Source organism: Pristiophorus japonicus, chromosome 1, assembly GCF_044704955.1.
Source record: "Pristiophorus japonicus isolate sPriJap1 chromosome 1, sPriJap1.hap1, whole genome shotgun sequence".
NCBI classification, from domain to species: domain Eukaryota; kingdom Metazoa; phylum Chordata; class Chondrichthyes; family Pristiophoridae; genus Pristiophorus; species Pristiophorus japonicus.
In genome coordinates, this window is record NC_091977.1 from 62,306,380 (window position 1) to 62,321,226 (window position 14,847).

The 14,847-nt window shown below is 44.7% G+C and overlaps 1 protein-coding gene across 1 annotated transcript in view; it reads left to right on the top strand.

The window, feature by feature from the left end:
• dusp4 (dual specificity phosphatase 4) overlaps positions 1-14,027 on the top strand; it is a 34,092-nt gene extending 20,065 nt beyond the window's left edge. The window contains exons 2-4 of the mRNA XM_070880216.1: positions 2,434-2,570; positions 5,575-5,794; positions 8,558-14,027. Of these exons, the coding sequence (XP_070736317.1) occupies positions 2,434-2,570; positions 5,575-5,794; positions 8,558-8,943 (743 nt within the window). The 3' untranslated portion in view covers positions 8,944-14,027. The remainder of the gene's footprint in view (positions 1-2,433; positions 2,571-5,574; positions 5,795-8,557) is intronic.
• Positions 14,028-14,847: the final 820 nt, after the last annotated feature.

The window sequence follows — 14,847 nt, forward strand, 5'->3', positions numbered from 1 at the left end:
CTTACGCTGTCTGCATATAACTATGTAATTCGCCACAGGCCAGGCACAGAGAACTGCGCTGATGCTCTCAGTCGGCTATCATTACCCACCACTGGGGTGGAAATGGCACAGACTTACTCTTGGTGATGGATGCATTTGAAAATGAAAAGTCACCGTTACGGCCCGCCAGATCAGGACCTGGACCAGCCAGGATCCTTTGCTGTTCCTTGTAAAAAAAACGGTGTCCTCCATGGGAGCTGGTCCAGCGTCCCAGCGGAGATGCATGAAGAGATCAAGCTGTTCCAGCGGCGCATAGATGAAATGTCCATACAGGCGGATTATCTTTTGTGGGGCAATCGCGTGGTTTTGCCTAAGAAAGGCAGGGAAAAGTTCATACGTGATCTACACAGCACCCATCCAGGCATAGTAATGATGAAAGCTATAGCCAGATCCCATATGTGGTGGCCCGGCATCAACTCAGATTTGGAGTCATGCGTGTGCCAATGCAACACTTGCTCTCAACTGGGCAATGCACCCAGACAGGCACCACTAAGTTTGTGGTCGTGGCCCTCCAAACCGTGCTTTAGGATCCACATTGACTTTGCGGGCCCGTTTCTGGGCAAAATATTTTTCGTTGTTGTGGATGCTTATTCAAAATGGATTGAGTGTGTAATAATGTTTGTAAGCATGTCCACTGCCACCATCGAAAGCCTACGAGCCATGTTCGCCACACACGGCCTGCCTGATGTCCTTGTCAGCGACAATGGGCCGTGCTTCACCAGTGCAGAATTCAAGGAATTCATGACCCGCAACGTCACATCTGCCCCGTTCAAGCCCGCATCTAACAGCCAGGCAGAACGAGCAGTTCAAACCATCAAGCAAAGCTTGAAACTTGTGTCGGAAGGCTCCCTGCAGACCCGCCTGTCCCGAGTCCTGCTCAGTTACCGTACCAGACCCCACTCGCTCACCGGGGTTCCCCCAGCCGAGCTGTTCATGAAAAGGGCGCTCAAAACAAGGCTCTCTCTTGTCCACCCTGATCTCCATGATCACGTCAAGTACAGGCGGCATCAACAAAGCATGTACCATGATCGCGCAAACTTGTCACGTGATATTGAAGTCAATGACCCTGTATTGGTATTCACCTATAGACTAGTCCCAAATGGCTTGCTGGCACTGTCATAGCCAAAGAAGAGAGTAGGGTGTTTCAGGTCAAATTTGCCTATGGACTAACTTGCAGAAAGCATTTGGACCAAACCAAACTACGATTCACAGACAGCCACGAGCAACCCGAAGAGGACACCACCAACTTCGACCCTCCAACACACACACAATTGGCAACCGACATCACAGTTGACGACAAAGCTGAACTCACCATCCCCAGCTGCCCAGCAGCCCAGCGAAGAACCAACCAACTCACCCACACCTGCATTTGTACCGAGACGATCGACAAGGGAGCGAAAAGCTCCAGATCGTCTCACCCTGTAAATAAGTGTACTTTTGACTTTGGGAGGGATTGATTTTATGTATGTAACCCTAGACAACCTGTTTCATACCACCACCAGAGGGCCTACCTGTTGGAGTCCCAAGGGATCATAGCATCCCTTGGGAGCACTGTATATAAGCAGGCCACCCATGCTGTACCAGCACTCTGGAGTTTGAATAAAGGAGCTAAGTTCACACTCATGTCCACAGTACACAGTTACATTACTTTATTATGAACATAACAAATAAGATTGGAAGTTAAGTTGGTCGATATATCCTGAGAAAATCAAATGCTTAAGATACAATGGGGTGAAATTGATCTTCTGCAGCAGCATGGGTGATAGTGAATCGGCAGCCTGTTTTACACCTCACTCAATTTCATTTTCCATTGAATGCAGAAGAAAAAAAAAATTCCGAGTTGTAAAATGGGCTGTCGCTCATTTTATACGACTGCCAAAAACCAATTTCAACCTCCTTGGCTTCTCTCTTGCTGGGACAGGTTGTTTTGAGGTCAACAGGCCAGGTGGAGATGTGAGAATGGAGAGGTGGTCTGAAGTTTCAGATAAATATTAATAGACACTTATGCAGAACTTGCCCTGAAGCGATTAAGTGGGTGGAATGTACAAGGCCTATGGGAGGATCGCACTTCATGGACCAAATAATTATTTCCTATTCCTTGTTCAAGCATGTTGGGGGTGAAATTGCACACTGTGGGGGTCAGTAAATCGGCAGCCTCTTTTACACCTCTCTCAATTGTCCTTTCCATTAAAATCAAAAGAATGGAAAATTGGGCACAGAGTAAGCAGGCTGCTGACTCGTTACCACTCATTTTGATCTTGTACTCAAGTCCTATTTTTTAGGTTTAGGTTTTTGGCTTTGTATTGAGTACTGTTACCTTCACTCCTGTAAAGTACATTGGCCTCAAAAAACTGACTGTGTATGTAATAAGACTGTGCTTCTTCACTGATGCAGGAGGATACGAGAGATTTTCTTCAGAGTATCCTGAGTTCTGTGTGAGGACAAAAAGTCCATCCGGAATCTTGTTACCATCCAACATTGAGTCACCTGAAACAAGCTCGAGTGCCTGTGGGACTCCACTCCATGACCAGGTAGCACCAGCCTCTCTCTACCAATTGTTTTTCACTTCATTCCTTTGCTCTGACAGTGCAGCACTCCCTCAGCACTGCACTGGAGTGTCAAACCAAGATTATGTGCTGCAGTCTCTGGAGTGGGACTTGAACCCACAGCCTTCTGACTGAGAGGCAAGAGCACTGCCACTGAGCCTAAGTTGACACCCGAGTCCTGGGCTGGGAGTGTATTAGGAGTCAGCACAGTGGAAGTTTTACCCCTAGGTGTAAATGCATTCCAATACATTGTGTACAATGTTGCTGCGCATGATGACCAAAGGAATTCTTCCCTACAGATTTGGTATGCATTCTGTGGAAATAGTACATGTAAATGTTAAGAGATTTTTGCTAAATGATAATGAGGGGAGAGCTTTGCTCTGCATTCTCGCAAGCCTTTGTAGTGGTGGCCATGGACACCGTAAGTGTTTTAATCTATTTTTTTCTAATTAAGAGAGCACCAATAAACCAATATAATGCAAAGAATTCACAGGTAGTCAGGTGGTAGCCAGAAGGTGCTGAGCAGGGTCATGTCTAGGAGGATGTGGCATGAGTTGTCCGTTAAGTTGATGCAGTATAATAAGACAGGGACCAATGGTTAATGTAGACACAAGAGGATGTGGAAGAAGATGGTTTTGCCAGAGTCTACTGGTCTCCTCCTGTTTATTACCTTTACTTTTAACACATTTGTTTTGGAGCGTGGAGAGGCCTAACTGGTGTAGATGCGTGGAGGGGTGAAGTGCTCCCATGTGTCTTGTATGACAATACTCAACTGTATCTGTCAGTGATTCAGTGAAGATTATACTGCACTGGTGAGAAGATGATAAATGAAGCACATAATTAAAAGCAGAACCAGAGTATGCCTGGAGCTCTCACTAATGATTATTAGTTGAAACATTTCTCTAATCACATTTCCCCAAACCTTCTCATGAACTGTAAGGTGCCAATTGGGAACCAAGCTGCATAATGTTTCAGAGTCTGAAGCTGCTATAAACCCTGATGTCATAGAATAGTGATGTCATAGAGTAGTGATGTCACCATCATCATCATAGGCGGTCCCTCTAAAGGATGACTTGCTTCCACGAGTTCACAGGTGGTTCGATGAAGGACCCGATGTTCCAGTCCTGAACTCCAATTGAAGGGGTGGAAGATGCCTGTACGTGAATTTTTTTTTACCGTGTGGTGACCGTTGCACATCAGCCACCACACCGGCTTGACAGAGCTAGGTCTTGGTCCAGTGGCAAGGATTAACCAAGACAACTGGAGACCTGCTCTGCTGCACAGACCTAGCGCGCACACATCGCAGTGTGGGTTGGCCCGTGCTGCCCATGGGCCCTTGGCTCTTCTGGGCCCCGTACCCTCACCTGTCACACCTCCGTCACGATCTCTCACCAGTCATCTGACCTGCCCACTCCTCTGTACCTGGACCGTGCCGATGTTCCTGCCCACGCTCCAAAATGGCGACAAGGGCTTTGATGACATCACCCAGTTGCCCATCTCAAAATCGGCGCACACTTGGAGCAGCTTGCACTGGAGGTTGAAGTGGTACGCCACTCTAGCGCTTTTATAGCTCGACCTATGGAGCTGTTCTCTCGCAGGTCGGAGGGCCAGCTCTTTTATAGATTTCATAGAGTATTGATGTCATAAATCATTCATTCAGCATTCAGAAATGTGGCAGGGTAAAGGAGCAGGATGAAGGCAGCTATCACAACCTGAAAACCAGTTCCCCAGTTACCTCCTCCAATTTTCTGTTTATATGTAGTGCACAGAGTCCTAGAGAGACCAGGTCTTGCAGTGTCCCAATATAGCACATGATTGAGACTGAACGGTTAGCATTAACAAGTTTCACCAGCCACCCACTGATCTCTTACCAGATATAAAACTCTGAGCAAGGCATGTGCCTGACCAAATGTGATCATCGAATCACAGAATGATTACAGTACAGAAGGAGGCCATTCGGCCCATCGAGCCTGTGCCGGCCCTCTGCAAGAGCACTTCAGCTAGTCCCACTCCCCCACCCTTTCCCCAAAGTCCTGCAAATTTTGCAAAATTAATACAGAAGTTCTTGATTTTTAAAATGTTGGTTGAGTGTTCTAGTTTTGCATTATAATATAGAGGATTGGGGATTTTGGTGCAATCCTGCTCCCTCTGTGAGATCTGATCTCATTGATCTTCTAGAGGAACAAATCACTAAGCAGAAGGAAGAGACATCAGAGAATCAAGGGTGAGGCAAAGCCATTCTCATTTTATTTTGAAGCATGTGTAGAAGAGCTGAACAAGTTTTATGTGTTTACTGGGTTCAGGAAGGAATACAGCTTAAGAATATAGGAACAGGTATAGGCCATTCAGTCCCATGAGCCTGTTCTGTTACTCAATTAGATCATGGCCTCAACCTCAGTTACCCACCTTTGCTCCATATCCCTTGATGCCCTTACCCAAAAATCTATGGATCTCTGCTTGAAAGCTTCAATTGACCCAGTGCCCACAGTCTTTTGGGGGAAGATAATTCCAGATAAGGTTTAGAAATGGTCTAAACAATGGGGAGTAATTCCAGTGCTGATGTTTTGATGGTTGGACCTTACATTATGTCCAAAGAGCTTGTTGTGATGAAACATTACATACAGAAAACATTCTGCTTGTCACCTCATTATCTAGGCCTGTTTGAGGCCCATGGATTATGAAGTCAGGTCAAGCCAAATTATTCTTTATTATACACGGAATGACTGCTGCCTGTTCTCTGTTGTTCCATGGTGTTATGTTAACGCTATCTGTTGTGCTACGATACGATAACTCGACAGGGCCAATTTCCTGAGTATCCACTTGCAGTGGGAGACTTGCTTGTTAGCCGTGCATAACAGGAAATCAAGGCTCACTTCTGACAGTATGTGCTTAAAAATTCAGCCCTGTAGACAATGTGTTTGTCACTATCACTGTCATTGTTGTGGCATAAACTACTGTTATATATACTGACTCATGTGTTTGATTATAGGGCGGTCCAGTAGAAATTCTCCCTTTTCTCTACCTTGGAAGTGCGTATCATGCATCTAAAAAGGACACACTTGATGCCATGGGGATTACAGCTCTCTTAAATGTCTCCTCCAACTGTCCGAACCATTTTGAGGATCATTATCAATATAAATGCATTCCGGTGGAGGACAACCAGAAAACGGACATTAGTTTCTGGTTCATGGAAGCAATAGAGTACATTGGTAGGACATATATCTCTAACTTCATATTCCTCACTGTTTGTTGCCTGGTTTCTTAGGGGGAGAAATTGGCCTCCTTTGTGCCTTCTGTTAGCACCTTCGTTAGCTAACGGCTTACCGACGGGGTGCGGCAAAATTACCGACGCATGTGAACTTGCATGGCGGGTTTGCACTGGCGCTAAAACTTGCCGCCTCGATCTCCTGCGCCCCGGAGATCATGATGTCATCCGGTGCGCAGCGCCCTATTATCGCCCTGGATCTTAAATTCTCTTCCGCCCTCCGTAGCATCGCTGGGCGTCAACAACGGCAGTTGCAGCAGGCTTTGTGACCTCGACTGGCCGCTTGGGGAGTGGCAATTAAAGGCCGTGGTGGTCAGGTATGCCAAAAATGTTGTTATTACCCCAGTGTGCTGTTTTTTGAATTTTTTTCCATCCTGCGATTCATCAGCCCTGCACTCCCTCAGAGTGCTTGGGGCTGCTCTTCACAGATCGCAGGTCCCGTCGCCGACCATTCCCAGGCTTGCCTTGAAATGACCTCAGCATTGGCCATTCCCTTTAAGGGAGAGAAGGAGCCTGCGATTCCAGCAGCGCTGCACGGGACATTGTGCAGTGCTCTGCTGCTACCGCCCCTCTTGCTCCCTTTAGCGCTCCAAGGGAAATGGTAGTGCTTGATTTAGTGCTCCACTTCCCTCCTGGAGCGCTAAACCGGATGAGCTCATTTACAAAGGATACAAGGTGGGAGGCCGGCCAGGAGAGCATTGGAATACTCGAGTCTGGAGGTAACAAAGGTATGGATGAGGGTTTCAGTAGTAGATGAGCTGAGGCAGGGGTGTAGACGGGAGGTGTTACGGAGTTGGAAATAGGTGGTCTTGGTGCTGGAGAGAATGGGTTGGAAGCTTGGGGTCAAATTGGACGTCACGGTTGTGAACAGTCTCAGTGGCCAGGGAGGGCGATGGAGTTGGTTGGTAGGGAAGGGAGTTTGTGGCAGACTGAAGACAATGGTTTTGGTCTTTCCAATATTCTGGAGTGATTTGAATTTAAACCCAAATAGCTACTGACCAAATACATCACTGACAATGTTGTACAGCAGCGCTTTCTTTTATCTATTTCCTCGGGATTTTCAAGTTGCCCTTTCACATCCCTACTGCATCTTTAGTGTTGTGATATTTCACTTGAAAACCATTCACTACTTCCTGCTCCTTTTAATGGGAACAATTTACTGACCAGTTTTTAAAAAATGTCTGCCAATCAAAATATTTGTGTAGAAATTGTGAAACATGAATTTGAAGCTGAAAAACTGACTATAGGAGCAGGGCGGAGTCAGCCACTCAGCCCCTCGGGCCTGCTCTGCCATTCAATTCGATCACAGCTGTTCTGCACTTCAACTCCATTTACTCGGTTTTTCTCCATATCCCTTGTATCCAACAGAAATCTTATTTCACAGGTCTATGCACCTCCGTGACAAGAGACACCTCGTCGACGTCTGACCTTAGTTCTGTGTTTAAGTAACTTATACGCGGTGAGTTCCAGTAGGTTCTTACACATAGCCTAAAACTACTAAAGTTAACTGCTGCGTGTGATACTCGTGGACTATAGATAATCATTGACAACATTTTATACAATTCCTTTAAACATCTTCCCCATTCGGCTCACCAAACAAAAATCTGGTTTGTCCCTTATTCCCTTTCGGTAAATTGGAATTATATACACGGTCCACATCATTAATCTTGGACTATCACTCCAGTAACTACGGAGATCCCAAAATATCTAACAGAGCATCACTGATTTCCTTTCACACCTCCCCGAGAGTGCTAGATGTAACCCATCTGGCTCAGGAAGCTTATTGACATTTAATCCTTCAAGCTTCTGCATGACACATGCCAATAAATAGAAATGACTTGAGAACGGGAAGGAGTCCTTGCTGTAAACATTCTGAATGGAATATAAAGATGGTGTCATCTCAACACCATCCATTGGACAGTTTGAGGCCCAAGAAAGGAATACAGATTAAATAAACAGTTTGAAGGAGCCAAGTTTATTGGGATTCATCTGCAGACCCGAGCGACTGCAAAGGATAGGGTAATAAGTGCCTCCTGTACAAAACGGTGAATGATTAGAGATATTTTACATTTCACGTACTTTTCTAAAGGGATTATAAGGGTTTTTTTTAGAAAAAGAAAGGTGATATCAAATTATTAAAGAGATTGATTGCTTGAGGTTTGTGTGTGTGCTCCAGGGGTGGGAGAGTTTGAGCTGGGGTGAGGGTTACATCTGTGCTAGGAGTGGAAATGGGGCTGGGTTCAATTTAGGGTGGGTTGTGCTGGGGTGGGGTTGGGTTGTAATGGGGTGGGGGTGGGGTGAGTTGTGATGGGGTGGGAGTGGGGTGAGTTGTGCTGGGGTGGGGGTGGGGTGAGTTGTGCTGGAGTGGGTTGTGATGGGGTGAGTTGTGCTGGGGTGGGAGTGGGGGCGGGATATGTTGGGGTGGGGATGGGTTGCGCTGGAGTGGGGGTGGGTTGTGCTGGGCTAACTTTTATTTACCGCACTTCTGGATATTAAATCGGAATGTGACTCCATTAGGATCTAGATTCATAGAATCATAGAAATGTACAGCATGGAAGGAGGCCAGTTTGGCCTATTGTGTCTGCACGGTTGGATTTTTGTATATATTCCTTTCTCATTTTGATTGTGTTCACTCTCTCTTGCTGCACCACTGCTTGTTTTGAATCCACTCTTCCTCACACACGTCTGCTATTCTTTTTCTTTCCAGATTCTGTCAAAAATGTTGATGGCCGAATACTGGTTCACTGCCAAGCTGGCATCTCGCGATCTGCCACCATCTGCCTTGCTTATTTAATGATGACTAAGCGCGTGCGGCTGGAGGAGGCCTTCGAGTTTGTCAAGCAGAGACGGAGCATTATCTCTCCCAACTTTAGCTTCATGGGACAGCTGCTGCAGTTCGAAACTCAGATCCTGGCGTCTTCATGCTCTGTGAAAGCTGCCAGTCCTTCGGGGGCCCTCAGGGAGCAGAGCAAATCTTCATCGACCCCGACCTCTCAGTTTGTCTTCAGCTTCCCCGTGTCCGTCAGCGTTCATTCAACCCCAAGTGGTCTCAGTTACTTACCAAACCCCATCACAACATCACCAACTTACTAATTGACGAGAGTTAGTAAACTCCACAATATACATTTATTAAAATATGTCTAATAGTGCATCCAGTCAAATAAACAATCTGAACCTCTCATTGTAAAGGAGCAGAAGTAGCTTGGCATTCAGTTTGACAATAATTAACTTAGAAAAAAAAAATGGTTAGTTTTACACCTCATTTCTTAAGTGCCAAGACAGGAAGCTTCATTTTGCAATAAGTCACAACTCACTTTTGAATAAACATGAAGTTTTCTTTGACTTATTAATTAAATGCATTTGCCTCAGTATTTATATTGCGACTACAGATTAATGCAAGATTCCTTCTCGATGAGCAAGCTACCAGTGTGGGTTCCCATCTTAAATGTCCAGTAGGCACCAAGTTAATATCTCTTTGCCCATGTGTAAATTGTACTGGAACTTTCTTCTGGCGTTCCCATCAGTGCCAGAATCTAAAATGGACAAAATTAATATAAGGAGCACAAAACTTTGTTCATTCCCTGCCACATGCCTGACTGGTTGGGATATTTAGGGAATCCTCGCCTCTCTCTCGCTGCATCTTGACGTGGGCTGTCGGCTGGTTTACCCAAAGGAGTTTGTTTTTCAGCTTTCTGAACCGGAAGGGGGTTGGAAACGAGCAGGGATAAATGAGAAAAGAAAACATCAAAATACAAACGACAAACACTTCTGTACTTGATGATCTGTTCATGGAAAAATGATCCCCAACAATATTGTAACCCATGTAAGACCAGAAAACCATCTCTTCCCGCGTGAGACCCAACAGCCCTACTCACAGTTAGGAACAGCTTGGATTTCCCACTTACACAGAAAATAAATCCTCATCTGCAAGTCAGGTTACCCTTGTCAATGGATGTGCTGTAGTCTGCAGAGACAGTCTGGCCAAATGGGAGTTTGGGAGATTTCATGAATGGATCCACAGCTCTGCAGTATCCAGACAATCCTGCGCCATTTGGAAAAGCCTGACTGATTGTAGTGTTTTGGGTGCGGGACTCAGTCAGAAAACCATCAGCCAATCGCAACTCAGTTGAAAGGTGAAAGCTAATTGGTTGAGAGATGTCGCCTGCGGCAGAGTGAAGGGAGCTCACCTGTAGGTTCCCCTAACAACATGCGGAATTGCACAGAGTCAGCCACAGGTACGGAGAGAGGTCAGGGGTGAGCTATCATGTCAGAGAAATATTGTACCTTTTAAAATGCAAAAACAGCGTAGAGTTGAAAGCACAATTTAACAAAAAAAAAGTGATTCAAGAGAATGATTGAACTTTATTGCACTGTGCAGCCACACTGAAGACATGCTGAACAATGAATGAGTTTGACCATCAATCTGCAACACTGTGGTGTGGCCATTACTGTTTAGTTCTGTACAGGTCACAGATCTTTTTAAGCTGTAATTTGCTTTGAAATCAAACTCCCTACCAACAGCAATTTACTCCAGGCCTTTTTGGAAGCTATTTCTGGTTGGTTGGTTTGAAGATCAGAAATGAGCCTTCTATTGACTAGTCCACCTTCATTAAACAATACCCTGTAGATTCTCTGATGCTCAGTGATTATCTTTTAAACCTCTTTTCCAAAGCCAGTTGTTATTGCGATTCCTACGCAGTACATACCGGCTGGTACAGAATCCTCTTAAAGACACAGCTTTGGCCTTGTATATATTTCTGACTTCAGTCTTTTTTAAAGCATCAGAGGGAGTGCTGCGGTCAGGAGGGGTTATTTTGTGAGTGTGCGATGACACTGTCCAGGTTTATGTGGAGGGCGAGGCTCCCCGACTGTGGCACACGCTTAGAAGATTGACCGAATGTCCCAGGTGCGCCCATTCAAACTCAATACTTTTTCTGCTTGCCAATATAATGGCCCAGAATCTGATGGGGAAATAATGCCGAGTTTAATGCGCATGCCGTTATTGATGTGTAAAAAATACAGCAATTTGTGGCGAGTGAGAGATACGGCATGAGTTGCGAATTACCCCAAGTTGCTGGACGATTTGCGCTGTTAGTCTCTTTAAAACAGGAGTTCGCCCTCAACCTCCTCGTGAGGGTCAAGAAATTGCTGATTTGCGCCATAAATAGGAATTAAACTCGCCGCAAAAAGTTGGGGCTGCTAATTTCTGTTAATGGGTGATTTATGGACTTGAGGCTACTGAACTTCGGATGCCCAGAAAAGGAACAATTGAAACTGGAGTCTCACTCTTGCAGGTAGTAAATTGTTCCGAGAGACTTAAAAAAAAATTCTGACTGTTCCTTTCTGTCTCATTTATCTCTCTCTCTTAATCCCATCTTTCCGCCCCCTCTTTATTTCTCTTTCTATATCTAATTTTACTCTAATTCGGCCTACTCCATTCCCCGTCAGCCCTTTGTTTCTTTCTCTATTTTTAAATTTAAATGGCTAAAGCATCTAGACTCTTGGTTTCGCTGTTCACCAAGGTCTCAGATGTCCCTTTGACCATTATCATTTCATACTTCCAACAACCTGCGGCACAAAAATAACTGGAGCTGAAGGGTGAGGAAAAAATTCCATCTGACGGCTGAGGACTGGGAGAAATTTAGAATTCAGCAGAGAAGGACTAAGGTTTTAATTAGGAGGGGGAAAATAGAGTATGAGAGTAAGCTTGCAGGGAACATAAAAACTGACTGCAAATCTTCTATAGATATGTGAAGAAAAAAAGATTAGTGAAGACTAATGTAGGTCCCTTGCAGTCAGAATCAGGTGAATTCATAATGGGGAACAAGGAAATGGCAGACCAATTGAACAAATACTTTGGTTCTGTCTTCACTAAGGAAGACACGAATAACCTCTCGAAAATACAAGCCGACCGAGGGTCTAGCGGGAAGGAGGAACTGAGGAAAATCCTTATTAGTCAGGAAATGGTGTTAGAGAAACTGATGGGACTGTAGGCCGATAAATCCCCAGGGCTGCATCCCAAAGTACTTAGGAAGTGGCCCTAGAAGTAGTAGATGCATTGGTGATCATTTTCCAATGAGAGAGAAAACAGGGAATTATAGTCCGGTTAGCCTGACATCGGAGGTGGGGAAAATGCTGGAATCAATTAGTAAAGATGTAATAGCAGCGCATTTGGAAAGCAGTGACAGGATCGGTCCAAGTCAGCACAAATTTATGAAAGGGAAATCATGCTTGACAAATCTTCTAGAGTTTTTTGAGGATGTAACTAGCAGAGTGGAGATAAGGAAGAACCAGTGGATGTTGTATATTTGGACTTTCAAAAGGCTTTATACATGGTCCCACACAAGAGATTAGTGTACAAAATTAAGGCACATGGTATTGGGGGTAATGTATTGACGTGGATAGAGAACTGGTTGGCAGACAGGATGCAAAGAGTGGGAATAAACGAGTCCTTTTCAGAATGGCAGGCAGTGACTTGTGGGGTGCTGCAAGGTTCAGTGCTGGGACATCAGCTATTTACAATATACATTAATGATTTGGACGAAGGAATTGAATGTAATATCTCCAAGATTGCAGGTGACACTAAGCTGGGTGGCTATGTGAGCTGTGAGGGGGATGCTAAGAGGCTGCAGGGTGACTTGGCTAGGTTAGGTGGATGAGTAAATGCATGGCAGATGCAGTATAATGTGGATAAATGTGACGTTATCCACTTTGGTGGCAAAAACAGGAAGGCAGATTATTATCTGAATGGTGACAAATTAGTAAAAGGGGAGGTGCAACGAGACCTGGGTGTCATGGAACTATATCAGTCACTGAAGGTAGGCAGGCAGTAAAGAAAGGCAGTAAAGAAAGCAAATGGCATGCTGGCTTTCATAGCGAGAGGATATGAGTATAGGAGCAGGGAGGTTTTACTGCAGTTGTGCAGGGCCTTGGTGAGGCCACACCTTGAGTATTGTGTGCAGTTTTGTTCTCCTAATCTGAGGAAGGACCTGCTTGCGATTGAGGGAGTGCAGCGAAGGTTCACCAGACTAATTCCCGGGGTGGCAGGACTGACATATGAAGAAAGACTGGATCGACTAGGCTTATACTCAGTGGAATTTAGAAGAATGAGAGGGGTGAGAGGGGATCTCATAGAAGCATATAAAATTATGACAGGACTGGAAAGGTAAGATGCAGGATGAATGTTCCTGATGTTGGGAAGTCCATTACCAGGAGTCATAGTCCAAGGCTAAGGGGTAAGCCATATAGGACTGAAATGAGGAGAAACTTTTTCGCCCAGAGAATTGTGAACCTGTGGAATTCTCTACCACAAAGTTGTTGAGTCCAGTTCGTTGGATATATTCAAAAGGGAGTTAGATGTGGCCCTTATGGGTAAGGAGGTCAGGGGGTATGGAGAGAAGGCGGGAGTGGGGTACTGAAATTGCATGATCAGCCATGATCATATTGAATGGCGGTGCAGGCTCGAAGGGCCAAATGGCCTGCTCCTGCACCTATTTTCTATGTTTCTATATCCAGCTCCGATATATTCGGAGCCAATAAAAATCATTGTTCAGAGTTTTTATGAGCCATTGAGTAGATTGTTTAAAAATCTACTTGTGGGGCACTTGACGAGCCAGGGTGTCCCTGGAGATGGAGCACGCGGTGTCCACTGGTACGCTTGCGGCCTTCTGCGAGAGGTGGGCACCGGAGGGACTGGAGTGCATCATCACCCCCGGTAACCAAATTTTTATTTGATCTAAGTTTTCGTTAAGTTTTATTTGGAAATTTATCGGTTCTAGTGCCAAAAGGGGGGCACTTGATTTAAAGTTTCTACATAAAATAGTTATGGAGCGCTCAATATGAGCCTCTCTTGAATGGAGATCAGGACACAGAATCAACGCTCTACTGTTATAGCCTTATCTCCAACCCGCACTCCCACATAGCAAGACTCAGAGTATCGGAAAATCACCCTAATGCAATATACGAGTGAACGTTTTGATATTTGCACATGATTTGTCCTATGTATTTATGAATAAGGAGCAGTAAATGTTATTTCAGAAATTGCTTAAGGAAAATGTACAATAAGCAGTATATGAATGTGTTGTGGTATTTTATACTTTATATATAAATCATTTCATTTGTCACTCTGAACCTCTTTCTGATTTATTTATTGCCTGAGCAGCTGTTTGTAAAATAAATAAAATTAGACCTTTTCAAATTTCATTGGCTGTCATAGATGTGTTGACACTTCTTTGCTGCTTTTGCGACAATATTGTCAACTTAAAATGGGTGAATGTCAGATGCTGCAGGTATGCGTGGTGTGTGTGGACTGGGACTGCAGTTTCTGCTGTTTACTGTAACATATATGTGACAGAGGTTCACCATCGCTGTAGAATGGCAAATTTACTGAAGCATATATGACACGAACGACCTGAGATAAAAATATTCCCCATCAAAACTGACCTCACAGATCCAATTATTTATTCATTCTCAGGATATGGTAATCCCTGTTTGCTGTGAGAAGATGGTGGGGCCCACTTCATGGGGCAGTAAGAGTCAAGCATAGGTTATGGGACCAGGGTCACATGTAGGCCAAACCAGGTAAAGATGGCAAGTTCCCTCTGGAAAGCACATAAGTGAACTAATCCATGGTCAGTTCTCTGGTGCCAGCCCACAGATTAGCAGATTCATTGAGGTTATCTTATAACGTTGATGGGATTTGAACTCACAAGCACTGGTTTGCTAATCCAATAAAATATCACGAGGCTGCTGAATTCAATATTACCAACCGCTCTACAAAACTTGCTTAAGGTGCGAGTCATTTTGTTCTCTCCTCAAAACCTCTTATTCTCTCCTCAAAACCTCTTATTCTCAGTTATTTACATTGCATTCTTTTATGCTGTACCTCCCAAGGTGGATTTACATAGACACATAGAAAATAGGTGCAGGAGCAGGCCATTTGGCCCTTCAAACCTGCACTGCCATTCAACATGATTATGGCTGATCATTCAACCTCAG